This window comes from Arachis hypogaea, chromosome 15 (genome assembly GCF_003086295.3).
Source record: "Arachis hypogaea cultivar Tifrunner chromosome 15, arahy.Tifrunner.gnm2.J5K5, whole genome shotgun sequence".
NCBI lineage: Eukaryota > Viridiplantae > Streptophyta > Magnoliopsida > Fabales > Fabaceae > Arachis > Arachis hypogaea.
The window spans coordinates 75,019,290-75,035,203 of record NC_092050.1 but is presented as its reverse complement, the minus strand read 5'-3'; the positions used below and the strand labels follow the sequence as shown (position 1 = coordinate 75,035,203).

General features: G+C 30.5%; 2 protein-coding genes across 2 annotated transcripts; both read right to left on the bottom strand.

Annotated features, from left to right (window-relative positions):
• Positions 1 to 6,837: 6,837 nt before the first annotated feature.
• LOC140179239 (calcium-transporting ATPase 8, plasma membrane-type-like) lies at positions 6,838 to 9,676 on the bottom strand. The gene is made up of 9 exons (XM_072217911.1): positions 9,594 to 9,676; positions 9,395 to 9,545; positions 8,963 to 9,032; positions 8,700 to 8,770; positions 8,242 to 8,322; positions 8,077 to 8,154; positions 7,918 to 7,989; positions 7,447 to 7,501; positions 6,838 to 7,355 (listed from the first exon to the last, which is right to left on the bottom strand). The coding sequence occupies exons 1-8, from the start codon at positions 9,674 to 9,676 to the stop codon at positions 7,463 to 7,465; spliced, it is 645 nt and encodes a 214-aa protein (XP_072074012.1). The 3' UTR covers positions 6,838 to 7,355; positions 7,447 to 7,462.
• Positions 9,677 to 9,687: 11 nt separating this feature from the next.
• Positions 9,688 to 14,724, bottom strand: LOC140178939 (calcium-transporting ATPase 10, plasma membrane-type-like). The gene is made up of 4 exons (XM_072216373.1): positions 14,343 to 14,724; positions 10,919 to 11,035; positions 10,794 to 10,836; positions 9,688 to 9,915 (listed from the first exon to the last, which is right to left on the bottom strand). The coding sequence occupies exons 1-4, from the start codon at positions 14,508 to 14,510 to the stop codon at positions 9,737 to 9,739; spliced, it is 507 nt and encodes a 168-aa protein (XP_072072474.1). The 5' UTR covers positions 14,511 to 14,724; the 3' UTR covers positions 9,688 to 9,736.
• Positions 14,725 to 15,914: the final 1,190 nt, after the last annotated feature.

The following is a 15,914-nucleotide window of genomic DNA, read 5'->3' as shown; positions in this document are numbered from 1 at the left end:
TCTAGAAAATCCAAAAAACCCTAGAAAATCCTAAAAAACCGTGAAGAACACTCTAGAAAACTCTAAAAAACCCTAAAAACTTAGAAAACCCTAGAAATTTCAGACAAATCCTAAAAACCTTAGAAAACTCAAAAAAATCCCTGAAAAACACTAGAAAACTATAAAAAAAAACTCTACACACCCTAAAAAATCCTAAAAAATCCTTTAAAAATCCTAAAAAAACTTTAAAAAAGTATAGAAAATCCTAGAAAAACTTTAGAGTTTTCTTTGGGTTTTTAGGGTTTTCTGGCGTATTTAGGGTTTTCTAGAATTTTTTAATGTTTTCTAATTTTTTTTAGCGTTTTTTAGTGTTTTCTAGGATTTTTAGAATTTTCTAGGGTTTTTTTAGAGCTTTTTAAAGTTTTTAAAGATTTTTAAGGTTTTTTAGGTTTTTCAGGATATTTGGGATTTTTAGGATTTTTTAAGATTTTCTAAGATATTTAGGGTTTTTAGGGTTTTTTTAGGGTTTTCTAGAGTTCTCAGGGTTTTCTACGGTTTTTAGGAGTTTTTTTTTATAGTTTTTTCTAGGGTTTTTTTATAGTTTTCTAGGATTTTTAGGATTTTTTAGTATTTTCTATAGGTTTTTAGAGTTTTTTTTATGGTTTTCTAGGATTTTTCTAAGGTTTTCTAGGAAACCACTAAAAATCCCAGAATACCCTAAAAACCCTAGAGAACCCTAAAAAAACCTTAAAAAACTATAGAAACACTAGAGAACCCTAAAAAAACCTTAAAAAACTATAGAAAAACCTAGAAAAACTTTTGAATTTTTTTGGGTTTAGGATTTTCTGGCGTTTTTAGAGTTTTTAGGATTTTTATGGTTTTCAATGGATTTTAGGGTTTTCTAGAGTTTTTTAAAGTTTTTTATGATTTTTATTGTTTTTTAAGATTTTTTTACAGTTTTCTAGGATATTTAGGATTTTTTAAGGTTTTCTAGGGCTTTTTAGAGTTTTTTAAAGTTTTCTATGATTTTTATTGTTTTTTAGGATTTTTTTTGGGCTTTCTAGGACTTTTTAAGGGTTTTCTAGGATTTTTAGCGTTTTCTAGTATTTTTGGATTTTTTAGGATTTTCTAAGATTTCTAGTGCTTTTTAGGATTTTCTAGTGTTTTCTAGAGTTTTTTAAAGTTTTATAGGGTTTTTAGAATTTTTCTAGAGTTTCTCAGGATTTTTATGAATTTCTAGAGTTTTTTAAATTTTTCTATGATTTTCAGGTATTTTTTATTATTTTTTAGGGTTTTAGGATTTTTTAGTATTTTATAGGATTTTTTTTATTTTTAGAAAAAACAAAAACCATAAAAATACCCTACAAACACTGAACAGTCTAAAAAATCCTAGATGTCCTAGAAAAGCATAAATATCCTAGAAAACTTTAAAAATCTTTAGAAAACCCTAAAAAATCCTAAAAAATTTTAAAAATCTCTAAATAATCCCAAAAATTATAGAAAATCATAAAAAACCCTAGAAAAACTTTAAAAACGGTAGAAAACCCTAAAAATCCTAGGAAACTCTGAAGAACACTATAAAAATCAAAAAAACCCTTTAAAGCCCTATAAAACCCTAAAAACCCTAAAAAACCTTAAAAGCCCTAGAAAACCTTAAAAGCCCTAGAAAACCCTAAAAATCCAAGAAAATCTTAAAAAACCCTAAAAACTGTAAAAATTCTAGAAAATCATAAAAACCATAGAAAATCCTAAAAAACCCTAGAAAAGTCTACAAAATCCTTGAAAACTATAAAAAAAACCCTAAAAATCCAGAATACCCTAGAAAAGCATAAAAATCCTAGAAAACTTCAAAAAAATTCTAAAAAACCCAAAAAATCCCAAAAAAAATCCTGAAAAACCCTAAAAACCCTAGAAAAAAATAAAATTCCTAGAATAGTTTAAAAAACTCTAGGAAACCCTATAAATTCCTAAAAAACCCTAAAACCATAAAAAACCCCTAAAAATCCTAAAAAAACGGCTAAAAACGTAGAAAACTCGAAAACACACAAAAATCCCAAAAAAAACCCTAAAAAACTCTAGAAAATCTTAGAAATTCCTAAAAAAATCCTAAACCCTAAACCCTAAAAACCCAAAAAATCCTAAAAACGTTAGAAATCCCTCAAAAATCGAAAAGTCCTAGAAAACCCTAAAATCCCTAAAAAAGCATAAAAAACCGAAAAAACTTTAAAAATTCTAAAAAAAATCCTAGAACCATAAAAATAATAGAGAACCAAAAAAAATTCTAGAAAACTTTAAAAACCTTAGAAAATCCTAAAAAATTTTAAAAACACTAGAAAATCCTAAATAATTTAAAAAATCGTGAAAAATCCTCGAAAACTCTAAAAATCTTAGAAAAATACTAGAAAACCCTAAAAATCTTAGAAAATTCTAAAAAGCCCAAAAAAAACCTTAAAAACCATAAAAATCACTAAAAATCCCATAATACCCTAAAAACCCTAAAAAATCATAAAGAAAACCCTAAAAATGCTAGAATACAGTAAAAAAATATTAAAAAACTATAGAAAAACCTAGAAAAACTTTAGGATTTTCTGAAATTTTTTAAAATTTTTTAGAATTTTCTGGCGTTTTTTATGGTTTTCTAGAATTTTCTAGGATTTTCTAGAAATAAAAAACCCTAAAAAACAGCCTAAAAACCATAAAAATACCCTAAAAAAACAGAACAATCTAAAAAATCCTAAATGTGCTAAAAAACTTTAAAAACCTCCAGAAAATCCTAAAAACCCTAAAAAAACCTTAAAAATTATAAAAATTTTAAAAATCCCTAGAAAACTCCAAAAATCCTTGAAAACCCAAAAATCCCTAGAAAATCATAAAAAACCCTAAAAAACTTTAAAGAACTCTAGAAAACCCAAAAAAATCCTAGAAAATCCAAAAAAAAAAAAAACTAAAAATCCAAAAAAAATTCTGAAAAAAAACTAAAAAATCCTAAAAACCTTAGATGGTTTTCTATAGTTTTTTTTAAGTTTTCTAGGATTTTGATGATTTTCTAGAATTTTTTAGGGTTTTCTGGGATATTTACGGGTTTTTAAGGTTTTTAGGGTGTTTTTGAGATTTCTAAGATTTTCTAGATAGGAGTTGGTTTTCTACCTTTTTAGAATTTTTTAGGATTTTTTAGGTTTTCTTGAATTTTTTAGAGTTCTCTAGGAATTTTAATATTTTCTAGGATTTTTATACTTTTCTAAGGCTTTTAGAATTTTTTTGGGTATTCTGGATTCTTACAATTTTGTAGGATTTTTAGGGCTTTTTTGGATTTTTTAAAGTTTTATAGGTCGATTTTTTTATGTTTTTTTAGGAATTTTAGTATTTTCTAGAATTTTTTTAGTTTTTTTCGGGTTTTTCAAAGTTTTTATGGTTTTCTAGGGATTTCTACGATTTTTACAATTTTCTAAAATTTTTAGGGTGTTTTAGGAATTTCAAAGATTTTCTAGAATTTTTTAGGATTTTTTAGTATTTTGATGGTTTTCTAGGGTATTTAAGATTTTCTAGGATTTTTACGATTTTTATGGTTTTCAAATATTTTTTACAGTTTTTAGGATTTTCTACAATTTTTAGGAATTTTTTAGGGCTTTTAAGATTTTTTTAGGATTTCTAAGGTTTTTTAGAATTTTTTTGGGGTTTCCTAGGGTTTTCTAGAGTTTTTTAGTTTTTTAGGATTTTTTTGACTTTTAGGATCTTCTAGGATTTTTACGGTTTTCTATAATTTTTTTAATTTTTCTAGGGTTTCGATAGTTTTCTAGTTTTTTTAGGATTTTTTTTTATTTTTAGGATTTTTTTTTATGATTTTCAAGGGTTTCTTAGATTTTAGAATTTTTTAGGGTATTCTGGATTTTTAGGGCTTTCTAGAGTTTTTTAAAGTTTTCTAGAATTTTTATGGCTTTCTAGGAATTTTAGGATTTTCTAGAGTTTTTAGGATTTTTTAGAATTTTTTTACGATTTTTAGGGGTCTCCTATATTTTTTTTAAGTTTTCTAGGGTTTTGATGGTTTTCTAGGGTTTTTAAGATTTTCTAGTATTTTTTCTAGAGGTTTTTACGATTTTTTTAGGATTTTTTAGAATTTTTTTACGATTTTTAGGGGTCTCCTATATTTTTTTTAAGTTTTCTAGGGTTTTGATGGTTTTCTAGGGTTTTTAAGATTTTCTAGTATTTTTTCTAGAGGTTTTTACGATTTTTTTATGGTTTTTTAGAATTTTCTAGGATTTCTAGTGTTTTTTAAAGTTTTCTAGGATTTTTTTTTTGTTTTTTATGCTTCTAGGATTTTTTTAGGATTTTGTAGAATGTTTGGGATTTTCTACAATTTTTTAAAGTTTTTTAGGGCTTTTAGGATTTTCTAGAATTTTTATGGTTTTCTCAGATTTTTAGGATGTTTTAGGGATTTCTAAGATTTTTTAGAGTTTTTTAGGATTTTCTAGAATTTTTTTTAGGGATTTTATTTTCTATAATTTTTTTAAGTTTTTTAGGATTTTGATGGTTTTTTAGGATTTTTAAAATTTTCTAGTGTTTTTCAGGATTTTTTTTTGTTTTTAGGGATTTTCTGGATTTTTTAGAGTTTTCTAGGATTTTTAGAATTTTTTACAGTTTTCTAGGTTTTTTTTTGGATTTTTAGGGTGCTTTTATGGTATGATTTTCTAGGGTTTTATGAGTTTTCTTGGATTTTTTAAAGTTTTTTTAAAGTTTTCTAGGATTTTTATGCTTTTCTAGGGCTTTTAGGATTTTTTAGGATATTCTGAATTTTTAAGATTTTTTTATTGTTTTGAAGGGTTTTTTTTATTTTTGTAGGATTTTTATGATTTTCTAGTGATTTTAGGGTTTTCTAGGGTTTTTACGATTTTTTATGGTTTTCTAGAATATTTACAGTTTTTAGGGTTTTTAGGAGTTTTAGAGTTTTCTAAGATTTTTAGGGTTTCTAGTGTTTTTCAAAGTTTTTTTTGGGTTTTCAAGAGTTTTTTAAAGTTTTCTAGAAATTTTTTGATATTTTAGAATTTTTAGGATTTTTTATGGTTCTAGGGTTTTTTAGGCTTTTTTAGAATGTTTAGAATTTTCTAGGGTTTTTAGGGTAAAAACTCTGAAAAACACTAGAAAACCCTAAAAAACTCTGAAAAATCCTAGAAGATCCTAAAAAACCCTAGAACCATAAAAAATCCCAAAAATCCTAGAAAACTTTAAAAAACTCTAGAAAACCCTAGAAAATCCTAAAAAAAAGAATTTTTAGAGTTTTTTAAGATTTTTTAGAAGATTTAGGTTTTTCTAGAATTTTTTAAAGTTTTCTAGGATTTTTATGATTTTCTATGATTTTTATGGTTTTCTAGAATTTTTATGATTTTTTTATGGTTCTCTAGGGATTTTAGGGTTTTCTAAGATTTTTACGATTTTCTAAGGTTTTTAGGGTGTTTTATGTATTTCTAAGATTTTCTAGAGTTTTTTAGGATTTTCTAGGATTTTTTAAGATTTTCAGGGTTTTCTATAGTTTTTTTAAGTTTTCTAGGATTTTGATGATTTTCTAGAGTTTTTAAGATTTTCTAATGTTTTTCAAGATTTTTTTTTGTTTTTAGGGTTTTCTACCTTTTTTGGATTTTTTTAGGATTTTAGGGTTTTTTTTATGATTTTTAAGGTTTTCTAGAATTTTTAGGAATTTTTAGGATTTTCTAGGATTTTTTTAGAATTTTTTAAAGTTCTCTAGGAATTTTACTGTTTTCTAGGATTCTTAGGATTTTCTAGGATTTTTATAGTGTTTACTAGGGTTTTCTACAGTTTTTTGGATTTTTAGGGTGTTTTTTTTATTTTCTAGGATTTTTAAAGTTTTCTTGAATTTTCTAGAGTTTTTTTTTTAATTTTCTATGATTTTTATGCTTTTTTAGGACTTTTTAGGGTATTCTGAATTTTTAGGATTTTTTTTTTGAAGGATTTTTTAGAGTTTTGTAAGATTTTTAGGGCTTTTAGGATTTTTTAGGATTTTCTATAATTTTTTAAAATTTTCTAAAATTTTTATGATTTTCTAAGAATTTTAAGATTTTCTAGAATTTTTACGATTTTTTATGATTTTCTAGGATTTTTATAATTTTTAGGATTTTCTAGGATTTTTTAGAATTTTTTAGTTTTTTCAGAGTTTTTTTAGAATTTTTTTAAGATTTTTTTTTAGAATTTTTAGGATTTTTATAATTTTTTTTAGAGTTTTCTAGAATGTTTAAGATTTTCTAGAATTTTTAGAATTTTTTAGAAGTTTCTAATTTTTTTTAGAATTTTTTAGCGTTTTCACTTTTCACAGCTAAAATAGCACTAGTGAGAATATTGATAAGTCCGGTATGTCAAAATCCATGTGAAGTGTGCAGACGAAGGTTTTAAAACCCCACCAAGCATGTATTTGATTGCTGAACCACTAAAACAGAAACAGCTTGAAGTGTGATCTCCAGAAAATTTATGAAAATTGCCTAAAACCAGAATCCAATGAAAATTCAAATGATACATCCCAACATAGGATTCATGGTCAACGTGCCAGTCTTATCACTGCAAATGGTTGTTACAGAGCCCATTGTCTCACAAGCGGAAAGCCTCCTCACCTGCAATTCGATGCTTCAGATTTAACAGAGATTCACATGTATGTCAATATCCAATCAAAGAACAAACACCGACATACAGCTTTATCCGCCATCATTTTCCTCATTGAGTAGGCCAGTCTATAACATAGTCAAGAAATGATGCGTAAGAGATAAGGAAAAATAATATATAATATTCCAAAGAGCAAATTAACAAATACTAGGTACGGATAAATCTTTATCTTTTATCAAAAAATACAGCCAGTACTTCAAAAAAAAATTTAAAGGGATCAAAATTATAAAATATAATGAGATACAAGCATAACAGCAAAATTTTACCACCACATTTTCTGGCACCAACAGTAACACATCATTCAGACTATACAATATAAACTGTTCCTTCTGTTTTTAACTAAAAAAGGTCAGCTAAAACCAAGACTAAGCAACAGAATGAAGTAAAAGTACTAGGTCAGAGGGAATTAAGGTAACTGCTAACGGGAGCCCTTCTGGTACTGCAACCACTACAATAGTGACCTAAATATTCAATGGTTACAATCATACTATATAAAATATAGACAAAAGTATGTTGGATTGCATCATCATGACTTCTCCCACAATTTAGACTTCATCAAGGCACATACCGCAACAGTTACTATCTTAATTGCCCCGTCAATAGCATCACCAACTGTAGTCTTAATTGCCCCGTCAATAGCATCACCAACTTTAGTCTTCCCTGCTTTAAATTGAACATTGCCACTTGCATCTCTGGTATTGCCGGAGAAAAATCTGCTAAAAATTAATCTTGTCAGAGGCATGCATAATAAAAGCTATTATCACAAGAAAACAAATGGAAAACCATAAACCAATATCTAATGACCTGGCCAGTAGCACAATCAGAACAATAAACCAGTATTAACACCAACACCAGTTACCTAGAAAAATATTAACCAATAAAATCTGAAACCAACAAATTACATGATCAACCAATATAGAATATTTGGGAAAACTACAAAATATATATAAGAAATTTAATGCAGAGGTTTCAAAAAAATAAATATAAACAAGTTCGGAACAGGTCAGTATACATTTTCCAGCATCCGATTTCTTTGTCTCAATCCCAAGAAAAATACTTCAAAATGAGAATAAAAACAAAAGTTCAATACTGACCAGAAGGAATAAAAAGAAAAGAAGAGGTTTAGTGTTTAGGGAGAGAGGAGGAGAATACACACACACTCTTACCAAAATGGTTTAAATGAATAAATCCAATTAGGAAGCATTCCACCACCTATTAACAAGATAAAAACTACAAAAAACGAAAAAGTAAATGAAAAGCAAGTCTATATATTACCAGCATAGTACCACTGCCATCTGCAACTTTACACCCAGACATCAAAAAAGGGTCCTTAGAATCTTTATGGACCTGGAGGCAAAATGATTATATGAGGAGAAAATGTTAATTTGGTTATTATTTGATTTCCCCATTAGACAGAAATAAATAAACACTTACAATTTTGCTCTCCCCAGTCATACTTGATTCATCAATTGCAAGAGAGTGACCAGTGATCAAAATTCCATCAGCAGGGACCTAAAAAGAGCATATCATAACTCAATCACAAAAAGTAAAGGCAATCATCAGGAAAGTTTAAAATTAAGGAACAAAAAAGGCTTGTACCTGGTTACCAATATTGAGGGGTATAACATCACCAACAACAATCTCTATAGAGATTTCAATCCTTCTACCACCTCTGATAACCTACTCAAATCCGAACACTAGTTTAGTTTAAAATATGAAAGGAAAAATGCAAAATAAATACATACAAACATACGTGTGTGTGTGTGTGCGCGCCACAAAATAAAATCAAGATGTTCAATTGAGCTACATCTTACCCCCCCCCCCCCAAAAAAAAAACAAAAAAACAATTCCAAAAATAAAAGTAAAAAAAGAACAAAAAACAAAACAAAACTCGAGAGCACAAACCTCCAAGTGGATATTTCTCTTCTCTGCATGATGTGTGTCGTAAAATAAGATCAAGATGTTTAACTGAGCTACATCCCCCCCCCCCCCCCCCGGCGGCGGGTAAAACACCAAAAAATAAAAGAAAAAAAAAAACGAAGCACGAGAACACAAACCTCCAAATGGATATTTCTCTTCTCTTCATTCAGGTTCCGAAACTGAAGAGACTGCTTATAGTCACTTATAGCTACAAAGCCAGGAGAAAATAATTAATGAAATGAGCAAGATGAAGGGAAAATTACTATATGTTTAATTATTCTAATAACCTCCACAATAAAAGATGAAGTGGACCATGAACGTCTGTAAATTGTGGATAAGAGTCCAAACATTTAATTAAAGCTATACGCGTTGCTCTCCGTACAAAGACAAAATTATATACCTGTGACAACAATGACAAGAATAACTGCAAAAGCAATGCTTCCCCCATCATACCATCCATCCTCAATACCCTGAAACAGAAAAGTAGCTCTGCTGAAGGCTAAATCAAGATAGACCATGATATGCACCAGTATACTCTGAGAGTAAGGGAGGGATTGAAAGTAGCTCTGAACAGGCTACTAACAGTTGTATTATTTACATAATATAAAACTACCAAGAAGCAAGAAGAACAACGAAACGAGAGAAGAAAAACTCAAATTTCCAGTCAAAGTCAGCAAGACTGAGCTGGTAATAAAAGGAAGTATGTGAAGACCAGAATAAATATTTAAGTATAATATTTGCATGCAGATAGAGGGAAAAAACAGGCCAAGTTACAGTGTCAATCCCCACACTAAACAAATTATTGCATCATAATTTTGCCACCAAAGCTCACCTCAGATTTTATCCCAATGCCAATGAAGCCGCTGCAGCTACCATTAAAATAATCAAAGTCAGATCCTTGCAAGCATCCCACATAAACATCTGTAGAAGGAAACCGAAACAAATAGGTCACTACAATATCACTCGGCCAATAACATCGGATACTACAGAAGCATTAAGGATCCAATGGTTCATAATGCGCTAAAATTTACCCAGAAACTTCTTCCTTTCTTTCGAGGATAATCATTGGAACCAAATGCATTCCTTCGTTTTCGTAAGTCAGCATCATCACCATGAATCCCCTTCTCTAAATTGGTTTTCAACAAATTTAATATCCCAGCAACCTGATAGTGATTCAGAACAAAAAAGAGTGATCAACATCATTACAAAGTTGAGAGAGAAGGAAGGTCCACAGCAGTGTTACCCCTCCATATTGCTGAAGAGCAACGGTATCATGCTCCCTTGAAACTGAAGCAAGTTGCTCTTGTCCAATTGGAAATTCACCAGCAGAGGCCGCAGGAGGCTTTGTGGTTTCTACCAGTAATTAAAATGCATTCATCATCGATAAATGTCCAACCACATCATATCAGATGAAAATAAAATACAGCTTGGAACTACCCAGAAATAGTTATATAAATCCTTCAAACATTGAATTGCACTAGTGGATTACTCGGCACTAATCTATCCTTTATTCAATGTGTAAAATAGTAACAAATGTGAGATTAGTTGAGGTAGTATGTTGGCATTAATACAAATGATTTTGGGTTCAAGTCTTTGAGAACGGGAAAAAAAAAAATTTATATTCCATTAAATCATTGGACACCAAAAAGGGGATTTCCCTTAATATATTGTATAGGTTTTTCAAGAATAAGAAGGGAGGTAGTTCACAGAACAAAAATTGGACACCAAAAAATAAAAAATCCCCTTTTTCCCATTTATTTATTAAACATGCATAATTAGTCAAGATGGTGACTATTTTACACTCTAAGATCTCAAGTTTTAAGTTTTGAGATACCCAAAAAATATATTTTTTCATGGAGACATATACTACAAAGGGTATCGCGCGCGTGCCCACAGGGTTTTGTTTTTTGTGGGGGGGGGGGGGGGAATCAAACCCCTCCCATATAACTTGATTAAAAGGTTTTGGGTTCAAATCTTTGATATAACAAAAAATAAATGTTTAATAGGTTATATATAATGAAGGGTATTTTAGGGTAAAAATTGGACATCAACCCTTCTCATATTAACATTAACATTAATAAATTGAAAACAAACATTTAGCCAAAAAAATTCAAGTCCAAGATGATGATCATGACAGGAACTTTCATCCAGATGATTATTTATTTGTAAGTATTGGGAAACACCATACTTAAGTATCCAAAAATAACAATGAGCATGATCTGATTACTCACCAATCACTTGACCATCCCCGGCTGTTTTGAAAAGATATGCTGCCTCGAAGGCCAAAATGCCTATTCAGTACACTTAAATTTTTGTAACACCAAAATGATAGACATTCCAGTTGAAGGAAGCATACCCTAATGGCTTGTGCATGAGCTCTAATCTTTCTCAATATTTGTGTCTTCTCTTCTTGTTTTTTCAAGTCCAAGGTGTAACGAAATCGACGAGAAGCATTAAGCACCAGTGCTGCTTGCTAAAGATAAATAAAATATAAAAAAAAAGGATTTCTCCTCTCATTATTTAAGAAAAAGTCACCTCCCAAGTAACACACACACACAGCTCAAGAATGACAAAGAAACTTAGTCAAATACTTTTGCTCAATATAATACTAAGAAAAACAACACTCCATCAGATAGAATAAACAAAAATGAGAAGAAATTCGTTATAATTCCTCAAGCAAATTTTGAGAGCAGAAGTTTGCATTACTTGTGCTCCTTTGAATCTCATACAAGTCAAACTCATCATGAACAGCAACAACAATGAAGTCTTGTCCTAATCAGGCGAAAGTGCTCGATCATGAATCATATTCAGTTATTCGCATTTAAGCATTAAGTCAAGTTTCCCTTTCTTTTTAGTAACTTCACCTATGATTCTTCTTCTAAGTCTTCCTCTACCTATGGTTACTAAACTACCCTTCGTTTCATTTACTCTCTCCTTACTTGGGCATCTACAGTCTTCTCCGTTCGAGCCTTTAAAAGTCTAGGTTTCTTTTAATAACTTCACCTGGAAAAGGGTAAAATAGCCCGTCTCAAGCCTGGATAAAGGTAGACCTTTATATTAGACAGTCAACGGCCAATATAAAATGTTGTCAAACCTTATAAAATAGATCCAAAATGGGACGAACGAAACTGATATGTTTAATTTTATCTTGACTCTTCAAATTAATGGCAGAAGTCAAAATATCTACCGGGAGCAAACTCTCGCAATTGAAGCATTACTCAAAAATAGAAGAATCCAAATATACTACATTCTCAAAAAGGTATGTGGCAGTAGCCAATATTACAACCATCTTACTACAGAGTAATTGACACATCAGTCTTTCACAACAGACTCTGTGTTTTTTTTTTTTTCATTTAAAACACATGGAGCAGAAAACAAAACTAATTCTTGAAACCAAATAAGACGTAGGAGTGGGATTGAACAGGGAATTTTTTGTTTAAGTTTATAAGAACATGAGATGTATACAAGTATAATTATAGAAAGGAACATTAATATATATTTAATTTATGATCAAAATAATTTAATTCTCCCACACACTAAAAGAAACACAATAAATAAATTTAATAGTAAGATATATAAAAATTATATTTGAACATATGTTAGACTAAATATACTTATACAACAAAATTAAATATTTGAACATAAAGCTGAAAAGGTAAAGGTGGCTGGATGATATGGTGTAGTCTATTTTGAAGTGCCTCGAGTATAAAAGGAATACTTAGCTTTAAAATTTTTTTTCAATTTTTCATGAGAAAGAATATAAATAGAATAGTTGGAATATGACAACCGCGGGCATCCAGAGGCTACAAGTCGCATGCACGCTTGTCATCTTCAAGCCCCACTTTCAAATTACAACAGCTACTTCAACCAGAAATCAAATTCAGTTTCACATAGTTAAATAGTTACTCCCTTCCAATAATGTCAGAATATCTCCAAGCATTTAAAGAACTCTTATCCTCACAAACATCCCTTTCAATAATGGGTTATTTCCTTCATACAGATTGAGAGAACAATTCTTTCTTTCTCCTCACTTCTCTTCTAGGGTTCACATTGCTGTACTGAAACAAACAACAACAGAAACAAAGCCTCATCCCAGTAGGTGGGGTTGGCTACATGGATCAAACGACGCAATTGCGCCCCATCATGAAACAACATCCTAATTTCAAATTCCGTTCTTGCCTTTTCCAGCCCCAAATTACATCAAAGCACTTATCGTTATCATTCAAACTTTGAAGATAAATCTTGCTGTACTCTTTTTTCCATTTACATCCTGCAGGAAGCACCCATGAAATCCAGCAACTACTTCGTAATTAGAATACAAATCTATTAAAGCCATAACCGAATCCTTAACCCTGAAGTTGTCTTCTTTAACCTCCAATAATCAACTCGAGAAAAGAAAATGGCTGTTCCATGGAACGTGAAAACTTTCGAATGACAGCGTAGAAATCAAATCCTAGAAGGGCTGGATCCTCTCTTGTCTGTTTCTGATATGTAAAGCACATCATTCAAAAAGTTACTTTACACAAAAAATAAGGCTTAGATCTCACTGAAGATTCCAACTGATGCATTATCCTCACTTCCCTTTGAACAATAGTTTCCATTCAGTCAATCGCTTCATTTCCAATCACAACTCGGTCAACATAGAGACAGGAACCCATCCTCCATCTTCCTTTCCCTACACCTCATATTATGATAAAACTAGGAATGAATGCAACCCAATCTACCACTCAACTTTTCTCCTCCACCAGGATACAACTCAAAGGCTCCCAAAAGTGGCCTCATAAGCCTGAGATTAAACCTAACAAGCTCTTCTCCAGAAGGATCAGAAGCTGAGAATTATTGTGCCACTGTTGGGGAGAATCTCTGCAGTATGTTCTGATGCATTTCATTTAGCTTTTTACACACAGAATGAATTGTTGATTCTGTTAGGTTATTTTGCATCTAACCCACACTGGAAATTAAAATGTTTCCTTTCCTACAAATAAGTGCAAACTCTACAGAAACCACACGCTGACTGAAATTTTCCCTCTAAATCTATCTCACACTATATCGCTACAAACTTTCCTCATTGAGAGAGTCCAATAATACTATGTTATTGACACGTACTTCATTTTGTGAGTGTACAAGGCTCCAGCTTAGAGGATCCAAATTCTGCAGATATACGTGTTTAATATACAATATCCCCGAAACATAACTTGAAACTAATCACCACTAAATTTAGTGTAATCCACCACAGTGTTGATACTCAGTTTTCTCCATCACACGAAAATCATATCAGACCAATTATTCCTCTAGCCCTACACTTATAATTAGGAATAATCAGTACTCCCATTAACCCTAAATTCAACTAAAATATAGCAAATGACAACACTAACCAGTAAGAACAGCGGGCAACGAACAATACCAAAACAGATATAAACATATATATAGATATACCGAAGGAAACATTAATAAACCGAAAACTTAAATATAAAAAAAGGATAACACTGTGCAAGATTGTGTGTGTAGAAGAAGAGAAAAAGTTGCTCACTCCCTACGCTAATAATTAGGAATAACCAGTACTCAATAAACCCTAAATTCAACTAGAATATAGTAAATCACAATACTAATCAGCAGGAACAGAGTGACAGCAAAACAAATCAAAAAACAGAGAACATATACAGACATATATCCAACAGCACAAACCCGAAAACATAAAACAAACCGAAAATCAAACAAACAAACAAAAAGGAAACGTGTGCAAGAGTGAGTGTAGTAGAAGAAGAGAAAGAGTGACGAACCCTCCAACGTCTGAGTCGCTCAATCGAGGCGTTCTTAGTCCTGGTGATGTCAAACGGATCAGAGACATCGCCGTCGTCGAAGTCGCCGGAGCGTGCTGTTGGAGGCCCCGCCTCCAAGTCAGTATCCGGAAGCGGCGGCCGGTGCGGCGAGCCATTCGCGTAACTCATCGGAGTAACTGTCGCAGGAGAGATGGCACCGTCAAATCACACTTTCTCAACAATACAGTTTCAACAACAATCTCTTTGCTTCGTACCAAACCATAACAGCCACTATTACAATAACACAACACAACGCTTCACACACACACACTTTTCTTTGTGACTGTAACTGTAACCACCTAATCAGAACGCGATTTCGAAGAAAATGTAGCAGAAGAAGAATCGTATCCTTTTTTTATTTTTTCTAACGCGCAAAACCTATCTTTGGAAAATACGCAGTGTTTTTTCTTCTTTTGTTCTCGAAATGAGACTCACTAATTGATTCGAATTTCAAAATTCAAAGTCCATCTCAAAACATTAACTCTCAGTCTACCCAGCTATCTCACTTTTCTACTGTAGTATCAGATAAATAAATAAATAAAAAATAATTAATTATAGGAAACTTCACTCGCTATTTCGTTTTCGTGTTTCCTGGATTTAGTTGTACGGCACTACAACGTATAAAATGAAATTTAAAATAAAAAATAAATTATCAATTTAGTCCCGGAAAATAAACGATGACTTTCACAATTTAGCCACGAAAACATTTTCAGTGAAATATTCCAACAATTTTGAACAGTAAAAAGAGACATTCTGCGACAAAATATCTTTTATGATTAAATTAATAGTTTACTCTAAAAAGATTACCCTTCTTTTGTTCGTATATTATAAATATCCAATTGGTTAATATCCCTGGGTTGAGGGGAAGAAGAAAGAGAGAGAGAAAGAAATAAGAATAGAGGCATACCGGATAAAAAAGACAAGGTAGCTTGTGTTGCCTTTTATTGTTTATGGGGTTTGTAACTGTGGCACTCTTGTTTCTTCTTTCTTGCTCGTCTTCCTTCTTCAGTATAACACCTGAAAGAACTTCATAGAAAAGAGGCATGCATAACTCATGAGATGAGGACCCAGCACCCTGTTTTAGATAACCGCCACCGCCTAAATTTAATTACGTTTATTAGATGATGATGATATAGAAATACCATACATTCACATTAAGCAATGTAACGTGCATCTGATCACAATTCTTTTTCTTTAATTATTAATTTTTATTATTCTTAGAACCCTCTTTAAGAATTTATAAATAAACATCTACTTTTACTTAATATACTAAAATTGAATTTTTTTTCTAATTTATGATGGTGAGGTATCATTTTTTCATTAATCCATTTTTTCTCCAAAATTATTATACTATTCGCTCTTCTAAATTTATTTTAAAAAAATATCTTTAATTAATATAATTATATTATAATTAATATTTAATAAATGATATATAATTATACTAATTTAAAAAACTGTTTTTATTATAATTATATCAAATTAATATGATATAATATAATATGATATGATATGATATGATAATAATATGATATG

Coding starts and splice junctions, on each gene's coding strand:
- LOC140179239 (XM_072217911.1), bottom strand. CDS start 9,676: ATGGTGATGATGCTGACTTACGAAAACGAAGGAATGCATTTGGTTCCA. Junction 8,323..8,699: donor AGAGAAATATCCATTTGGAG/GTTTGTGTTCTC, acceptor GGATTTGAGTAG/GTTATCAGAGGTGGTAGAAG. Junction 7,990..8,076: donor TGACTGGGGAGAGCAAAATT/GTAAGTGTTTAT, acceptor TTTTGCCTCCAG/GTCCATAAAGATTCTAAGGA.
- LOC140178939 (XM_072216373.1), bottom strand. CDS start 14,510: ATGAGTTACGCGAATGGCTCGCCGCACCGGCCGCCGCTTCCGGATACT. Junction 11,036..14,342: donor AGCGACTCAGACGTTGGAGG/GTTCGTCACTCT, acceptor ATTTATCTTTAG/CAAGCAGCACTGGTGCTTAA. Junction 10,837..10,918: donor CTCATGCACAAGCCATTAGG/GTATGCTTCCTT, acceptor TTGGCCTTCGAG/GCAGCATATCTTTTCAAAAC.